This window comes from Zalophus californianus, chromosome Y (assembly GCF_009762305.2).
Source record: "Zalophus californianus isolate mZalCal1 chromosome Y, mZalCal1.pri.v2, whole genome shotgun sequence".
NCBI lineage: Eukaryota > Metazoa > Chordata > Mammalia > Carnivora > Otariidae > Zalophus > Zalophus californianus.
Window position 1 is genome coordinate 676785 of NC_045613.1, and position 17783 is coordinate 694567.

At 38.2% G+C, this 17783-nt stretch overlaps 1 protein-coding gene across 2 annotated transcripts; it reads right to left on the reverse strand.

The window, feature by feature from the left end:
- Nucleotides 1-13654: 13654 nt before the first annotated feature.
- LOC118355939 (thymosin beta-4) lies at nucleotides 13655-15892 on the reverse strand. 2 transcript variants are annotated; one of them, XM_035725923.1, is made up of 3 exons: nucleotides 15748-15892; nucleotides 14528-14641; nucleotides 13655-14073 (listed from the first exon to the last, which is right to left on the reverse strand). In XM_035725923.1, exons 2-3 carry the CDS (start codon nucleotides 14625-14627, stop codon nucleotides 14039-14041), a joined length of 135 nt encoding a protein of 44 aa, XP_035581816.1. In that variant the 5' UTR covers nucleotides 14628-14641; nucleotides 15748-15892; the 3' UTR covers nucleotides 13655-14038. The 2 variants fall into 2 exon arrangements, with proteins under 2 accessions (XP_035581816.1, XP_035581817.1); XM_035725924.1 differs by having other exon boundaries at nucleotides 14528-14644; nucleotides 15748-15794.
- Between the last annotated feature and the right edge of the window lie 1891 nt (nucleotides 15893-17783).

Sequence of the window (17783 nt, forward strand, 5' to 3'; positions counted from 1 at the left end):
TAGAACAAGAGTAATCAGAGAAATCAGGGACCAAAATGTTGTGGGAGAAGAGAGGGAATGAGAAAGTAGAGTATGGTCATTATTATCAAAGCTACCAAGAGGTCAAAGAGGGGAGAAATAATAGTGCATTTTTTGAGACCTAAGAGACTATAACTATAATAAAAGTGACCAACTATTCAGCATGTTTAATATATGAGGTGCACTTATTTCTTTGAACTGTTATAGCAATCCCATGCTGTTAATGCCATCTCTTTTCCCACTTTGCAGATGAGAAAAGCAAAGCTCAGAAAATTTATGAAGCATATGCAAAATCACACAGCTAATAGGGAGCTGACCAGGAACAAATGACAAGTCTAGTGTAACCTTCATGAAAATTACCATTTTATCTATTGGCCATTGGAAACCTGGATTAAAAAATGGACAACATAGGCTCTTAGAGTAGGTTCAGCATGTGTTTAAGAACAAATTCAATGGGGAATGGGGAGGAGAGGGTTTAATATCAACCCTCAATGACAAATTAGAAATCCAAGCAGGAGAGGGAAAAGAAAGAAATGAGGCCAAGAGGAGGCAGGATGTTTGAATCGAACATTTTACCATCACAGATTAGTAGATACACTCTCACACACAAACAGAAACACACACAAACTATACATAACATATATTTTAACCATTTTAAGTGTACAGTCCCCTGACCTTAAATAAATTCATGTTGTTATACAACAATACCACCATCCAGCCAGAACTTTTTAATCTTCCCAATGTTAAACTTTATCCGCATGCCGTAAAAAATCTATTCTCTGCTTTTCTCCTTGATAATCACCATTCTAGTCTCCATCCCCATGAATTTAACTACTCTAAATACTCTTTTATGACTGGCTTATTTCACTTAGCATAATGTCTAAGTGCATGTATGTTGTAGCTGGTGTCAGAATTCCTTCATTTTAAAAAAATATTTTCTTTATTTATTTGACAGAGAGAGAGAGAGAGAGAGAGGATGAGTGGGGCAGGGTGGTACAGGGGCAGAAGGAGAAGGAGAGGCAGGCTCTCTGCTGAGCAGGGAGCCAGATGTGGGACTCGATTCCAGGACCCTGGGATCTTGACCTGAGCTGAAGGCAGACGCTTAACGACTGAGCCATCCAGTCGCCCCTGTTTGAATCTGGTTTTAATTCTTTTGGGTATAAGACCAGAAGTGGATTCAGTGGATCATATGGTAATTCTACCTTTAATATTCTGAGGTTTCACCAACACGTTTTGCATAGCAGCTGCATATTTTACATTCCCAAAAGTTATGTAAAAGTTTTCCAACCTTTCCAAATGTTCACTAACACTTGTTACTCTCTGTATGTCTTTTTAATAAGTTATCCTACTGAGTGTGAAGCACTATTTCATTCTTGTTTTGATTTGCATTTCCTATTGACTAATGATGTTAAGCATCTTTTCACATGTTCACTGGACATTTCTGCATCTTCTCTGGAGACATGCCAATTCAAATCTTTTGCCCATTTTTAATTGATTTTTTTTTCTTGTTTGGTTTCTTAAAGTACATAAATAATAGAAGTAAAACCAGTGAATCATCAAGGAGTAGTTATTAATAACTTATTATTAAGTAGTTATTAATAAGTTTATTGTACATACACCAAAAAGACAGTATGAAAACTGGGAGCACTTAAACTAAACATGGATAAGAATCAGAGCTATAATTGTAATAAAGCAATATATATAGTGAAAAGGCTTGTTTATTCTTCACTGTGACTGGTGATAGCATTTAGGTTTTCTTAAATGATAAGAAATTGGTTAGAAGTCATCTCATATCAATTTTGAGAAATATTTTAAGTTTTGCTAATGCTTTTCAGAAGCACAAGCAAGAAATAACCTACCTGTTAATTTTGCAAAATAAGGTAAATTAAGATTTCCTTGTATGACTAAACTGGTATTGTCTACTCAGTGAATTTTCAAGGCTGATCTCTATTTGTTTTTTATTTTAACAAGTTATAGGATTTCTTTATATATTTTAGATATTATCCTCTTATCAGATATAGGAGTTGCAATTATTTTCTACCAGTTCATAGGTAGAAAATACTCTGTTGATAGTGACCTTTAATGCACAAAAGTTTTTAATTTTGATAAAATTCAACTTATTTATTTTGTCCTTTTTTTTGGCCTTGATCTTATTATATCCACGAAATTATTACCAATGTCATAAAGATTTGCTTTTTATTTTCTTTTAAGAGCTTTAAAATTTTAGCTCTTAAGTTTAGGTCTTTTAGCCTTCTCAATTTAATTTTTGTATATATTATAAATTAGGTTTCAATTTCATTTTTTGGAATTTGGGTATCCAGTTTTCCCAACATTATTTGTTGGAAAGGCTGTCATTTTCCGTTAAGTTGTCTTGGCCTTTTTGTCAAAAATAATTGACCATCTGTGCAAGAGTTCATTTTGGCACTCTATTTTATTTCTTTGGTCCTGAAGTCAGTCTATCTTTATACCACTCTGTTTTGATTATTGTAGCCATGTAGTAAGTTTTAAAATTCGGAAGCATGGGCTTTCCAACTTTTTTCTTCTTTTTCAGGATTATTTTGGCTCATCATAGTCCCTTGAGATCCTATATGAATTTTAGGATAGATTGTATTACTTCTGAAAGAAAATGATGTTTTGCTAGAGATCACTTTCAATCTGTAAATTGCTTTGGGTGATATGGACATCTTAACAATACTGTCTTCTTATTCATGAACACAAATATTTTTCCGCTGACTGGTTTCTTCTTAATTTCTTTCAGTGACATTTTCTAATTTTCCGTGTACAAGCCTTTTGTTTCCTTAGTTAAATTTATTTCTTAGTATTTCATCCTTTCTGATGCTATTGTAAATGGCATTGCCTTCTTAATTTCATGTCTGTTAGTAACTTGTGTGTTTCTAGGACTTTCTCCATTTTATCTAAGTTATCCTTTCTTCTTTCTAGGTTATTCAGCTTGTTAGCACATAATTTTTCATAGTATTAACTTATAATTCTTTATTTCTGTTAAATTGGTAACAAGTTCCTTTCATATCTGATATTCCCTGAGTTTTTTTTCCTTAGTCAATTTAGTTAAAGTTTTGTCAATTTGTTTTTATTATTACAACTGTTTTGTCAATTTGTTTTTACTATTATCAACTATTCCTATATGTATTTATTATTTATTTATTTACTAACTTATTTTAAAGATTTTATTTATTTATTTGGCAGAGAGAGAGAGTGAGCAGCAAAGGGAGAAGCAGGCTCCTTGCTGAGGAGCCTGACGTAGGACTCTATCCCAACACCCTGGGATCATGAAATGAGTCAAAGGCAGATGCTTAACTGACTGAGCTACATAGGTACCCCTCAATTGTTCCTTTAATTGATTTTTCTGTCTTTGACTTATACTCTATTTGATTTATGTGTTCTCTAACTCTATCTTTTTAATTCTGGCAAGAATGAAGTAGTTAATTTCCTGACATTGTAAGAAGACATGGCCTGTGGTGTGAAAACTATGCTCTGAGATATGGCTGGAATTGCAGTAACAATGGGCTGAAGAATAAAGGTTAAGATCATAATCAGTTGTCTGATTTGACTACAGCTCAGGCATTTTTCCTTATGTAAACCTAAGCTCTCACAGTTTTCATCCATCTGGTTTTCACTAGAATTTAAAGCACAATTAATACCAATATCATTCTGAACTTCTTCAAAAAAGGAAGAAAGAAAGAGAGAGAATGGAATATTTCCCAACTTATTTTGTGAAACCAACATTAACTTTACACTAATGGCAGACAAACACTTTACTTCAAGAAAACAGAGACAGACAGAGTAACAGAGAGATGGGGTCATGGGCAGTGCTCTCTGGTCATTTGGATCTAAAATAATGGTTGTGTGTGGAGGATGAAATAAGTCTTTATTTACTCAATAAACATTATCAATCACCAATTGAATGCCACGCTTTTTTCTAGTTGCTGGGGATTGGAAGATGGATTAGGCATGATTTGAGTGTGATGGGAGAGACAGACCTATGTGGTGAATAGGCATGCAGAACATGAGTTATGTATGTGTTCATTGTCCCAACAAATATTTATCAAGCTTCTATTGTGTGAGACACTGAGCTGAGAGATAAGCTATAACTACATTGAGAAGGGCCCCAAAGCATGATCAAGGATTTTTGAAATTACTTCTAGGCAGCTGAGAAATATAGAAAGTAAAATTATTTAGCTCACATGAAGCAATTTGTAGATACATCTTGCTCAGAAAAGTGGTTATATAGGGTATAGGGTAAAGAAGAAATTGTTCATACTTACTGGAAAAGCACATTAAAATCTTGTGTTAGGAGACTGGCAGAGGAAGGATAAGAATTTAGAAGTAAGCATTTCTCTGGAATTTTAATATCTAAATAATAAAACCCTAGAAAACTCAGATTTTTAAATAATATGTATCAGGTACATTCCTAGTTTTAGACATCTAACAGAAAGGATTACTAAAAGATAACAGATAAGATTTATGTACAATTGGGCACCTGGGTGGCTCAGTTAAGTGTCTGCCTTCAGCTCATGTCCTGGATCTTGGGGTCCTGGGATCATGCCTTGAGTCAGGCTCCCTCTCCCTCTGTTCCTCCCCACTGCTTGTACACACACACACACACACACACACACACACACACATACTCTCTCTCTCTCAAATAAATAAAATCTTTAAAATAAATAAACAGGGGCACCTGGGTGGCTCTGTCAGTTAAGCCTCTGCCTTCCACTCAGGTCATGATCCCAGGGTCCTCGCATCCATACCTGCCTTGGGCTCCCTGCTGAGCAGGGAGCCTACTTCTCCCTTGCCTTCTGCTGCTCCCTCTACTTGTGTGCACTCTCTGCCGCAAATCAATCAATCAATCAATCAATCAAATCTTTTTAAAAAAAATCATCTTTTAAAAAAAGATTTATGCACTGTCTTTCTATGCTAATAATACATATTTACATAATGCAAAAAATCAGCTGGTTTCCATCAAATTTTATTTACCATTCAGCTTTGGGAGGAATTTGAATGTAATCATTTTAGATGTACTTGAATTTCCATACTAAAGCAAAGAATAGACCTTAAAACTTATTTTAAAAATTCATCAGTCACTCTAAACAGAAAAAGAATAATTTCTTAGCATATTATAATCAAATTGAGATGAAATGGGTATATTTAAACAATGGAGGACATTTGAAAACAAATGTTTTCAACAAATGTTTTCAAACAAAATGTTTCAAAGACTATATCTTCTTGTTTATTATTGAATCTCTGTGGCAAAATAAATAACTTACACATACTGGGCAGTCAATAAATATTGACGGAATAAAGTAATGATCTAGTGCTCTGGCCTAATAAGATGTAGTTGCTATAAATATTGATTAAAAATCAGCACAACTAAGGACAATGACCAAAAAAAAAGTTCAAACTCCTCAAATAAATTTAAAAAGATATTTTAAAAATTATTCTATCTAGCATTATATTCATATATTGAAAATAATTCCAAAACAAGCATTTTAAAAAACATCAATGGGGGAGGGGTGCCTGGTTGGTCAGTTGGTTAAGCATCTGCATTTGGCTCAGGTCATGATCTTGGGGTCCTGGGATAAGCCCCATGTCTGGCTCCTTGCTCAGTGGTGAGTCTGCTTCTCCCTCTCCCTCTTCCCCTCCCCACTGCTTGTGTTCTCTCTCTCTCTCTCAAATAAATAAATAAAAATTTTAAAAAAGTATCAAAGGGGAAAGGGCAATATATACTGAAGCCCATATACGTGAGTCACTATTGGACATAGAAGTGTACATAGGGGCGCCTGGGTGGCTCAGTTGGTTAAGCATATGACTTGATTTCAGCTCAGGTCATGATCTTAGGGTCGTGAGATTGGGCCCCATGTTGGGCTCCACACTGGACATGGAGCTTGCTTAAGATTATCTCCCTCTCACTCTGCCCCTCCACACTCTCTCTTTAAAAATGGGGAGACAGGGGGGTGGGAGATACATAAATATGAACATAGAGTGTATAGACCCTGCCCACAAAGTCTCAGTCAAGACAGAGATGGTACTACCTTGACAATATGACTAAAGAGACAAAAGGCTATACAAACATAGAAGGAGAAACAGATATAAGTAGTATGCCTGATGGAGAATTTAAAGCAATAATCATAAGGATACTCACTGGGTTTGAGAAAAGAATGAAAGACATTAGTGAGAAACTTACCACCAAGATAGAATAATTAAAAAAGAATAAATCAGAGATGAAGAATACAATAAATGAGATTGGGAACTGAAGTGCTACAATGAACAGCAGGCTGGAAGAAACAGAGTAATGAATACGTGACCTAAAAGACAAAATAAGGGAAATAATGAAGCTGAACAAAAGAAAGAAAGAAAAATTATGTACCACAAGAACAGACTTAGGGAACTCAATGACCCCATCAAACGTAGTAACATTCATGTAATAGGAATCCCAGAAGAAGAGAGAGAAAAGGGGGCATAAAATTTATTAGAGGAAATAGTAGCTGAAAATGTTCCTAATGGAGGGAAGGAAACAGACATCCAGATCCAGGAGACACAGAGAACTCATATCAAAATCAACAAAAGCAGGCCAACAACAAGATATATTGTAATTAAATTTGCAAAATAGAGTGATAAAGAAAAAATCTTAAAAGCAGCAAGGCAGAAGAAGTCAGTAACTTACAAAGGAAAACCCATAAGCCTAGCAGCTGGTTTTTTAACAGAAACTTAGCAAGACAGAAGGAAGCGGCAATATATTCAAACTGCTGAATGGGACAAATATGGAGCCAAGAAAACTCTATCCAGCAAGGCTGTCATTCAGAATAAGAGAGATAAAGAGTTTCCTGGAAGAACAAAAGCTAAAGGAATTCAGGACCACTGAGCCAGCCCTGCAAGAAATATTAAAAGGGACTCTTTGAATGGAAAGGAAAGATCAAAAGTGAAAAAGACAAGAAAGGATCAGAAAAATCTCCAGACCACAGCATCAAAACAAGTAAAAGAAATAAAATAAAAAATGGTGGTAAATACATATCTATCAATAATTATGTTGAATGTAAATGGACTAAATGCTCCAATCAAAAGACATAGGGTGTCAGAATGGATTAAGAAACAAAACAAAACAAAACCAAAACCCGTCCATATGCTGCCTACAAGAGACTCATTTTAGACTGTCAGAATGGATTAAGAAACAAAACAAAACAAAACCAAAACCCGTCCATATGCTGCCTACAAGAGACTCATTTTAGACCTAAAGAAGCCTGCAGATTGAAAGTGAGAGGATGATGAACCATTCATCATGCAAATAGATGTCAAAAGAAAGCCAAGTAGCAATGTTTTTATCCTACTTTGGTCTGGGTAGTTTTGACCTCATGGAACGACTTTGAATGTGCTCCCTCCATTCCATTATTTGTAAGAGTTAGATAAAGATTGTCATTATGTATATATTTGTTAATTTGGTAGAATTCACCAATAAAACCATGCAGTCTTAGGCTTTTCTGTGTTGGGAAATTTTTTATTCCTCATTCAACTTTCATTTGTCTTATTGATCTAAGAAGATTTCCCATTTGTTGGATCCAAGATTCATGATTCAATCATGGTAATGTGAATTTTTAGAAATTATGTTTTTTTTCTAAGTTATCTGATTTGTTAGTATATAATTGTTTAATATGTTATCACACCATGTATTTCTGTGGTACCTGTTGCATTGTTTTCTCTTTTATTTCTCATTTTAGTTTTTGAGTCCTCTATTTGCGTCCTGGTCCAGTGTGTCATTCAAAGCCCTTGTTTCCTTATTGAACTTCTAGTTAAACCATTGCCATTTTTTTAAACTAGTCATTCCTTTAATGTTATGTTATTGTTTATTCTGATCTCTATTTTATTTATTTCTGATTTTTCTTTGTCATTTCCTTCCTCTACTAAATTTTAGGTAAGTTTCTTCTTTTTCTAGTTCCTTATGGCATAATGTTATGTATTTGAACTGATTTTCCTAATACAAGCATTTATAGTGTTAAATAAATAAATAAATAATAAATATTCAGCTTATTATAGTAAAAGAAAAAAAAAGCTTCCAAGACAAAACCTGAGGTTCATGACCACTAAGCCATCCCTGCAAGAAATATTAAATAGGATTCTGGAGTAGAAAGGAGAGACCAAAGTGATGAAACATGAAAGGAACAGAGAAAAAAAACTCCAGAAATAATGAGAAAACAAGCAGTACAATGGCATTAAACAAATATCTACCAATAATCACTTTAAATGTAAAGGGACTAAATGCTCCAATCATAGGTGACAGACTGGATAAATAAATTAGACTCATTTATAAACTACCTATAATCATGTTAGACCTAAAGACACCTGAAGATTGAAAGTGAAGGGATGGAGAAAATTTTATCACACAAATGGATGTTAAAAGAAAGCTGGAATAGCCATACTTATAACAGATAAACTAGATTTTAAATTAAAGACTGTAACGAGGGATAGAAAGATCTAACAATTGTAAATATTTATGCTCCCAACTTGGGAGCACCCAAATATATAAAACAATTAATGACAAACATAAAAGAACTCATTGATAATAATACAATATAGTAGGGAACTTTAACACCCCACCCACTGCAATGGACAGATCATCTAAGCAGAAGATCAATAAGGAAACAAGGGCTTTGAATGACACACTGGACCAGATGGACTTAACAGATATACTCAGAGAATTTCATCCTAAAGCAGCAAAGTGCACATTTTCTCAAGTGCACATGAGACATTCTCCAGAAGAGATCATGTGCTGGGTCATAAATCAGGCATCAACCAGTACGAAAAGATGGATTATTCCCTGCATATTTTCAGAACACAACACTATGAAACTTGAAGTGAACAAGAAAATATTTGGCAAGAACACAAATACATGGAGGCTAAAGAACATCTTACTAAAGATGAATGGGTCAACCAGGAAATTAGAGAAGAAATAAAAAAAAATACATGGAAACAAATGATAATGAAAACACTCAGTTGAAACCTTTGGGATGCAGCAAAGGTGGTCCTAAGAGGGAAGTATACAGCATTGCAAGCCTTTCTCAAGAAGCAAGAAAAGTCTTAAAAACACAACCTAACCTTACACTTAAAAGAGCTAGAAAAGAACAACAAACAAAACCCAAGCTAGTAGAAGGAAGGAAATAATAAAGATTTGAGCAGACATAAGTGGCATAAAACTAAAACAAACAAATAAAAACAAAAACAAAACAAAGAAAACAGAACAAATCAATGAAAACAGGAGCTGTTTCTTTGAAAAGAATAACAAAACTGATAAACTAGCCAGATCCATGAGGAAGAAGAGGGAAGAGGAGGATGAGGAGAAAGAGAAAGACCCAATAAAAAAAATCACAAATGAAAGAGGAGAAACAATGACCAACACCATAAAATACACCACTGTAAGAGACTAGATAAAGTATACACCAACAAATTGGACAAACTAAAAGAAATGGAGAAATTCCTATAAACATATAAACTACCAAAACTGAAACAGGAATAAATAGAAAATTTGAACACACTCATAACCAGCAAAGAAATTGAAGCAGTAATCAAACATTTTCCAACAAACAAAAGTCCAGGCCTGGATGGTTTCCCAGGGAAATTCTACCAGACATTTAAAGAAGAATTAATACCTATTTTTCTTAAACTATCCATAAAATAGAAAAGGAAGGAAAACTTCAAAATTCATTCTTTGAGACCAGCATTACTCTGATTCCAAAACCAGATAGACACACACACACACACACACACACACACACACACACACACACACACATCTAAAGATCATTATCTCTGATGAACATAGATGCAAAAATTCTCAACAAAATACTAGCAAACTGAATCCAACAATACGTTAAAAAAATCATTTACCATGATCAAGTGGGATTTATTCCCAGGATGTAACAGTGGTTCAGTATTCACAAATCAATTAATGTGATATACCACATCAATAAGAGAAAGGATAAGAACCATATGATCATTTAAATAACTGCATTAAAAGCATGTGAAAAAGTACAAGATCGATTTTTTTAAAAAAGCCTTTTACAAAATAGGTTTATAGGGACTCTATCTCAACCGAATAAGGGCCATCTATGAAAAACCCACAGCAAACATAATCATTAATGGGGACAGATTGAGAGCTTTCCCCCCAAATCAGTGACAATGCAAGGAATAAGAATACCACTCTTATTCTCGAAATAGTACTGGAAGTCCTAGCCTCAGCAATCAGACAACAAAATATTGGATATATACATACATACATACATACATACATACATACATAAATGACATCCAAATTGGTAAGGAAGAAGTCAGATTCTCACTATTTGCAGATGACATGATTTGATATGTAGAAAACCCTAAACACTCCACCAAAACACTATGAGAACTGAAAATGAATTCAGCAAAGTTACAGGATACAAAATCAATGTATAGAGGCACCTGGGTGACTCACCTGGTGATCCCAGGGTTCTGGGATCGAGCCCCACATCAAGTTCCCTGCTCAGTGGGGAGTCTGCTTCTCCTTCTGCCTGCTGCTCCCCCTGCTTGTGCTCTCTCCCTCTCTCTCTTTCTGTCAAATAAATAAATTTTAAAAATCTTTAAAAAAATCAATGTATAGAAGCTTTGCATTTCTATACAGCAATAATGAAACAGCAGAGACAAGCTGAGGACAAAGCACAATCGGACACCCTGAAACCTCCCCCCACCACACATTCCTGGGTTGGGATATGTGTGCTATTCTTCTAGGAAGCTCCCAACTTTCTTAACATTAATGCCTTGCTAGAGGGAAAACAACCTTAACTTGACAATGGCAGTGCTTCAGGAATCTTGTAGGTCCTCTTTAACATATGAAAAATCCTTTTGAAAATCTCCCTTTTCCTTACCTCCCCCAACCCCTTGCATATAATCAGCCACTCCTCACAACCCCGGGGCAGCAGCTCTTTCTGCCCATGGGTCCTGTCCCTGTGCTTTAATAAACCACCAGTTTGCACCAAAGACGCCTCAAGAATTCTTTCTTGGTCATTGGCTCTGGACTCCAGGATGCCGAACCTCACCTATATTCTAAAACCACATCAGTATGATAGTTTGTGACAACTTTGTCTGGGTGTAATGTGTTGTAGTGTCCTCTCTTATAACAAGAGTCAATCTTTCCTGGTTGATAAAACTGATAAGGGGATCAATGAGAGTTGAGTTCCTTTTAGAAGATCCAAATTTAGTCAGGTAGGTGACCTCAGAGAAAGCCTCTCTCTGTACTTGGTATTTTTCAAATGCCTTCAGCTGAAAAGTGCTACATTTTGGGGTGACATGTTCTGCTGCCTTTATTACTGAACAATGTACTAAGGTTACATTCTGCAGTAAGGCTCAGGATGCTTTATGTTTTATTTTGTACTATTTTATTTTCCAAAATTCACTATTCTTTCCAAAGAACTTTAAATTTGGAATTCTTTAAATTGGCCCCATTTGTTTAGAAACAATAGAAAATTAGTTTACATTGGTCTTGGGGAATTAGTGCTTCTTTGAATGAGATAAACAGTCTTTCTCCTGCTTTTAAAGAAAACAATATATAACTCATAAGAGTATAAGAGAATCCAGTGATTAGGAATTTAAGAGACCCTATACAAGAGACTAACATTTGTTGCTTTTACATGCCTTCCTACCACCCCCATTATATACTCAATGCTTGCACACACAACCCAAAAGTTGTTTTTCTTCTTAGAAAGTTGCTTTGAAATTCTATCCATTGGAAAACTGATAATGTATCCGCAATGGTTGAGACCTTTTTGATATTTGAAAATGATTAAGATTGTGTCTCAAGAGTCCTTTCATAAGCTTCTTTTTCCTTCTTCTAGTTTTATTTGTCCTGATCAATTCAAAATTTGCAGAACTACCAGACAACACTGACCTTCAGCTCTTAACATAAATGTCCTTGACCTATCTTCTCCAGGGGGGAAAGCAGAGGGTCAAGGATGCCATTGTTTAGGGAGTGTGAATAATCCCTCACTCTAATGGTGAATCTCAGGTTCCCTTTGTGCCTGTGAAAGAGTAACCACTCCAAGCTTTTAACAGCTTGGTTAAATTCCCATAGGGATTCAAAAATATCCCTAGCACTTCTAGGAATTTTCTCTCCCTCTCCAGCGAAGAAAATTTTTCCCCCTTTCCTAGAAGTTTTAAATGTTTCTTCCACCCACCTCCTATTCACAGTGTGCAAAGTGAATCTAATTCATCCACTCAGGAAAAAAAGTGCAGGGTTAGAGGGCCTGTCTTCAACATGAGAAGTCTCAGAATTTTGTGCATACCACTTGTCTATTCTCTATCAAGCTAGCTTAGGAACTTCCTGTTTTACAGCCACAGACACATACCCCCTTGCAGTGCAGATAAAAGATTTTGATGCTCTGGTTGATTGTCTAAACCACAGGCAAATATTTCTCAAAATAAGTGTTGAGCAAAGGAAATGAAATAAACTGGTTTAATAATCATGAACAATTTGCATCTTCCTTTGCTCCCACCATCATTCCCCACCTATAGATTAAAAAATGTTTTCAGAAGTCATTATCTGGGGAAAAAGTTTCATTTCTTAAGACATGTACATTACATAGATCAGACAGTAAGTAAACTACCATCTTTAAATTCTGTTGCTTTTGTTCATATGTACTCTTCCTCAGACCTAGGCATCTGGGGTGCCTGGGTGGCTAGTGGGTTAAGCATCTATCTTCGGCTCAGGTCAGGTCATGATCTCAGGGTCCTGGAATTCAGCTCCTTGCTGGGGGGCGGGGGGAAGCCTGCTTCTCCCTCTGCCTGCCACTATCCCTGCTTGTGCTGACAGATAAAAATCTTAGAAAAAAAGACCCAAGAATCTATTTAGAATTGTGTTGACAATTACTTAAACAATGAAATTATGTATTTAACTAACTTCCCTCTTTTTCTTAAATGACCAAAAACAAAGCCTTTACTTTTACCTACCATTGAAAAGTATTTTAACTAAGACTTATTAATAAAACCTGGAAATGAGCCAAGGAATTCATACTGAATTAAACTTAGCCCAAATGTCAGCGCTAAATTACTTGTTCAAAGTCCAAGGATTTTTTAATTACTCAAATTAATGAACTCAATTACTCCAAAATACTCATGTCTATTTACCATTTAATATTGCATTCTAATAAAATGAGCTAATGCCAAATTCCTTTATAAAGCAATTAAGAATGCAATTTTCATTTTTCATCTAACAAGATTGCTCGAATTCTATTTGTGCCAATGCCAGTAACTAAGTAACCAAGTTCAATTTGATACCAGAAATATGCTATGAATGTTGCCACCTCCTTCTCGATTGTATAAAATAAATTCAATTTTCTTATCAAAACCTTTTAAGATTGCTCAAGTATATTCATGGTAAAACTTTGATACTGCTCATGGGAATTCAGTCAGCCTAAGAAAATGATCTCTCAATTAACTAGTCTGTAAGATGTATTTTATGTATTTGAGTGAAACCCATTTTTATGCTGTACCAGGATGTACCCAAATCACCAGATGTTTGTCACTTATTTTTCCCCAATGAGACCAAGAGGTAGGCTCTCTTGCACAGATTTCAGGGAGAATAAGGCACTCTTTCCAAACACACCACATTTTAAACTTTTTATTTGCATATTAAAAAATTGTGCATTCCAATAATTAAAATCATACGAAGAAAAAAATGGCACTCTGATTAAACTGCATTGTACAGCCTGCCAGATACCTTGGACCAACTTAATGTTACTGGTCGTCCCACCCAGCTTCTTCCTTCATGAGCATACGTTATTTTCCTCCCTGCCAGCCAGACAGGCAGATGGAAAGGAGGCTTGGGGTTCCTGGTCAGTAGTTCAGATTCTCTGATGTGAAAAGGGGCAGCAGTCATTTAAACTTGATCCAACCTCTTTGCATCTTACAAAGTTAAACAGCTAAAAGAAGTAAAATAAGAAGGCAATGCTTGTGGAATGTACAGTGCATACTGGCGGCGCGCGCCGCACTATGATTCGCCTGCTTGCTTCTCCTGTTCAATGGCTGTGACGGGAAAGAAAAAAAAGAAAAAAGATGTTGGGAGCTCATTAGGCAGACTCCGCACACCCTACTGTAAAATTATTGTACTTTTCGTTTACAGTGTCTTCCCATATCATAAAAATCCGCGAAGTTATCGTCATCCCATCGCGAAAATATGGCCATTAAAAAACATTTTATCATAAAATGGTGTAATATTGCATATTAATATGGTATAACAAACATCCCATTATTAAATTATTAAAGCCCTGTTTGTTGGCTGCAAAAAAATTTTTAATTAACTTTCCAGGCCACATTCATCATAAAAACTGTCAGGTCCTCCCCCACACTCCCTCGCCGCCCCCCCACCCCCGTCCCGGTCCGGGTCCCTTCCCCGTCCGGGTCCTTCTCCCGGCCTCTCCCATCCTCCCTCCCGCCCAGCCTTTACTCAAGGGCGCGCGCGGAGGGTGGGGGCGCTTACTTTCTTTTGAAGGTAGTGGATTTTTCTCTTGAGTTTCTGTCTTCTTCAATTTCGACTTATCGAATTTCTCAATCTCAGCCATATCGGGTTTGTCAGACATGGTTGCAGAGGAAGCTGCTTATACAAAGCCAAGAGGGAGAGTGAGATCGAGCGAGCGACCCACCCTTGTCTCTTCGGGCTCAGAAATGCGCTTCTGCCCTCGCATCCCTTGCCTGAAACCCCACCTCTGCCTCCTTCCGCTTTCATTCAACGCTACAGCTCTTCCTCTTTCTACACAGAAAAAGAACCCCTCTTCATTATTTCCAAATGCGGGGGGCCAAACTGGGAAGATCGCCCTCCCATTAGGAGGCGAATCTTCTGAATGATGAAACTGACCAGCGTGGGCTGTCAGTTACAGTGTTTGAAAATTAAAATATGGCTAGAAGAGTGAGGCCATGGGGGCGGGAATGGTAGGATCGAGTAAAAATTCTCAAAATGAAGCCGAGACTGCACAGTGCTTCCATTTTTCATGAGTCTCCCCCAAAGATGTTGCCCCGTGCTGCTTTTCTTCTCTGCTCACAAAGGCGGCAGCTGCAGCCTGCGCCCCCGACCACCGCCCTACTGCTTCCTCACTCGCGCTCAACAATGCAGCCGGCCGCGCACCAAGCTGCCCCACACCCCATTAACCAGTCCTGATCTGCATTTAGGCGCAATTCGGCAACCTCCGCACACATTCCCCTGCAAGAAGGGTTGGTTTGTCCCCTCCCCTCCGCCCCATTTCACAGTGTAGCCCAGCCACCTTAAATCTGGACAGATAGGGCCCAAGAAGCCATCAGAGGCTACAGAAAAAACGTAGTTGTTGAAGCTCCGGGCTTGGGTGGGTGTGAGTTGGAACAAAGGATCTTTCTGTTCCAGATTAATCACCACCTAAGAAGCAGTGCAGAATGCCCGGGGCGGGAGAAAAAAAAATGTTCCCTCGGAGCTGCACTGCCAAACGCCCGGCTTGGGGGGTGGGGTGGTTGTCTTTAAATCGCCAAGTTCCCGACCCTGTTCCCCAGCATCTGGAAGGGTTTGGCATCCCCAAGACCCCAAGGCAGGCTTCCGCGGGAGGACCCTTTGGTCTCCCCTGTAGGGACACCTCCATAGGGAGACGGGCGGCAAGAGGCGAGCGCGAGCGCCGGGCGGGAAGGGACCGAGGGTAGACGGGACCGAGGGTTGGAGTCAGGGGCCCCGGGGCTCACCGGAGGGAGGTGCGCGTTCAGGGTACGTCCGATCTGCTCAGTGGCGGCCGCCGAATGCCTGGCGGGGCGCGCGGCGCGCAGCTATATGCGCGCTCATATGTAAATGAAGTGACGTCACCGCGGGCCAGTTTAACTCCTTTGCGCCTCGCCTCGGCCCCGGCGTCCGGGGCCGGCTTGGCGTCTGGGGACACCCCCCGCGTGCACCAGTGCACCCTCACCGCAACGACGGCGGAAAATTAAAAGGAGCTAAAGCCCCTCCCCCCAGCACTTCCTGCATCATGCATTGTCCCTCCTTAGGTCTATTTTATCCTAATGGATTTTTGCAGCAGCCGCGCCAACCTGCTCTTGGGGACCGGCGCATGATAACTAAGGATCTGGGTGGTACCTAAGGGGACAGGCATTCCTTTACTGCGAAGCTGGCTTTGTCTAGTGCGGACATCCCCGAGCGAGGGTGCGGTGGCCGCGCTGGAGGGCCTCGCCCATTGCAGGGGTGCGATTCCTGTGACTCAGCTTTCGGGCCAGCGGAGGGCCTTCGCCCCACTCTGGCCCTCTTTGTCTCCTCACCAGGCTTCTGAAATTGGGTGATAGGTAAAGCACCCTTAAGTGATTCTTTTAAAAAAGGTTTCCTCACTGTAACATGCATATTTTTTTTTCACCGCTGTAGGTTTTGTGAGAATCAAATGTCAAGTTGAAGTTGCTTTGACTTGAGGCTGACAATGAGGAAGTTCTTTTTCTTTGCTGTTCCTTATTTTCCTAAATATGAAAGTGATTGCTAACAAGCCCCTTTGAATGCCATCTCTTAAGATGACAATTTAATTTAAAAAACAAACTCTGCATTTTAAAGGGAGCATTTTCTGCACAAGATGTTTTTTAATTTTGCTGCTTTAAGTTACATCTTTCAGATTTAGATGAAGAGCAGTTTTCAAAATGGCACCTGACTGAATACTACTGACTCCTTTGCTCTTTGAACTGTAATAAATACCATACTTTGCACCAATAAATGGCAAGTGAAAGGAAAACCACCAAAGATAGAAGAACTCCTACTTGAGATTATTTTGAGACACAAGTAGTATGCATAACAAACCTTTTGCCTTTCTGCATCCTGAGGAAATGTTTCCAGAAACCCTTTCCTAATCATGTTATGGGAGAAGATTTGCCTCACTGGGAACTAAAATCAAGTGTTATATAGACCCTTAAAAGCCACTGCAGAAGCAGCTCCAACTTTGCCATTTATTCATCACTTGACTTCCTTCTGGGGTCAGGGGAGTTTGGTGACTGGCTCCCCAGTTCATGCTCTGATGGGAGGCTGCAATTCTACTCTTAGAAGGGGGGCACTGGACCTTTCTTTTTTTCAGACACAGGATGTCAGGTCTCTGGTTACATGTTTTCAGAACCCTATGCTACTTGACTGGCTTGAAAATCCATTTCAATAATGGATACTCAGAAAAGATCATGCAAGATGAATTTTTGGCCCATTTCATCTGGCAGCTCCATCATACCATTTCTATAGGCTCTGTAATTCCACTATGCTTCATTCAGCTGCTGTCAAAACTCACTTGTTTTCTCCCTGGTGTCTCTGGCTACAAATGAATATCACCCATGGCATTTTCTTAGGAAAAGGTTAGGCCTTGCAGAGCAATATATATACAAAAGAAACAGAGGAGTTGTAACTTGTAAATATCAGGAGAATTGGTAACAAGCAGCCTTCTGAGGTATATGGATATTGACAGAAAGAGTGGAAGAGAAAGAGGAGTCACCTTTCCGAAAGGAAGAAAAGTCTACCATACTGAGCTTGCCTTCCCACCTTGTCAGGGACCTAGAGAGAGTAGAAAGAGGGGGAGACGGATACAGTGAAACACAAACCAAAGGAATATTCTTAAGAATTATGACCCTGGCCATATGAATTACATTTTCTGTGCTTGAGTTTTCTCCTCTGTAAAATGGGATAATTGTAGTAGGGAGAGTTGTAGGGAAGTATAAATGCTTAGGACAGTGCATAATGTTAAGCACTTTGTATTATTACAATGAGGATGATG

Excerpts from the sequence above, each read along its gene's own strand:
- LOC118355939 (XM_035725923.1), bottom strand. The coding sequence starts at position 14,627 with ATGTCTGACAAACCCGATATGGCTGAGATTGAGAAATTCGATAAGTCG. Across the intron at positions 14,074-14,527 it reads TCCACTACCTTCAAAAGAAA|CCATTGAACAGGAGAAGCAA; the intron begins GTAAGCGCCCCC and ends TTCCCGTCACAG.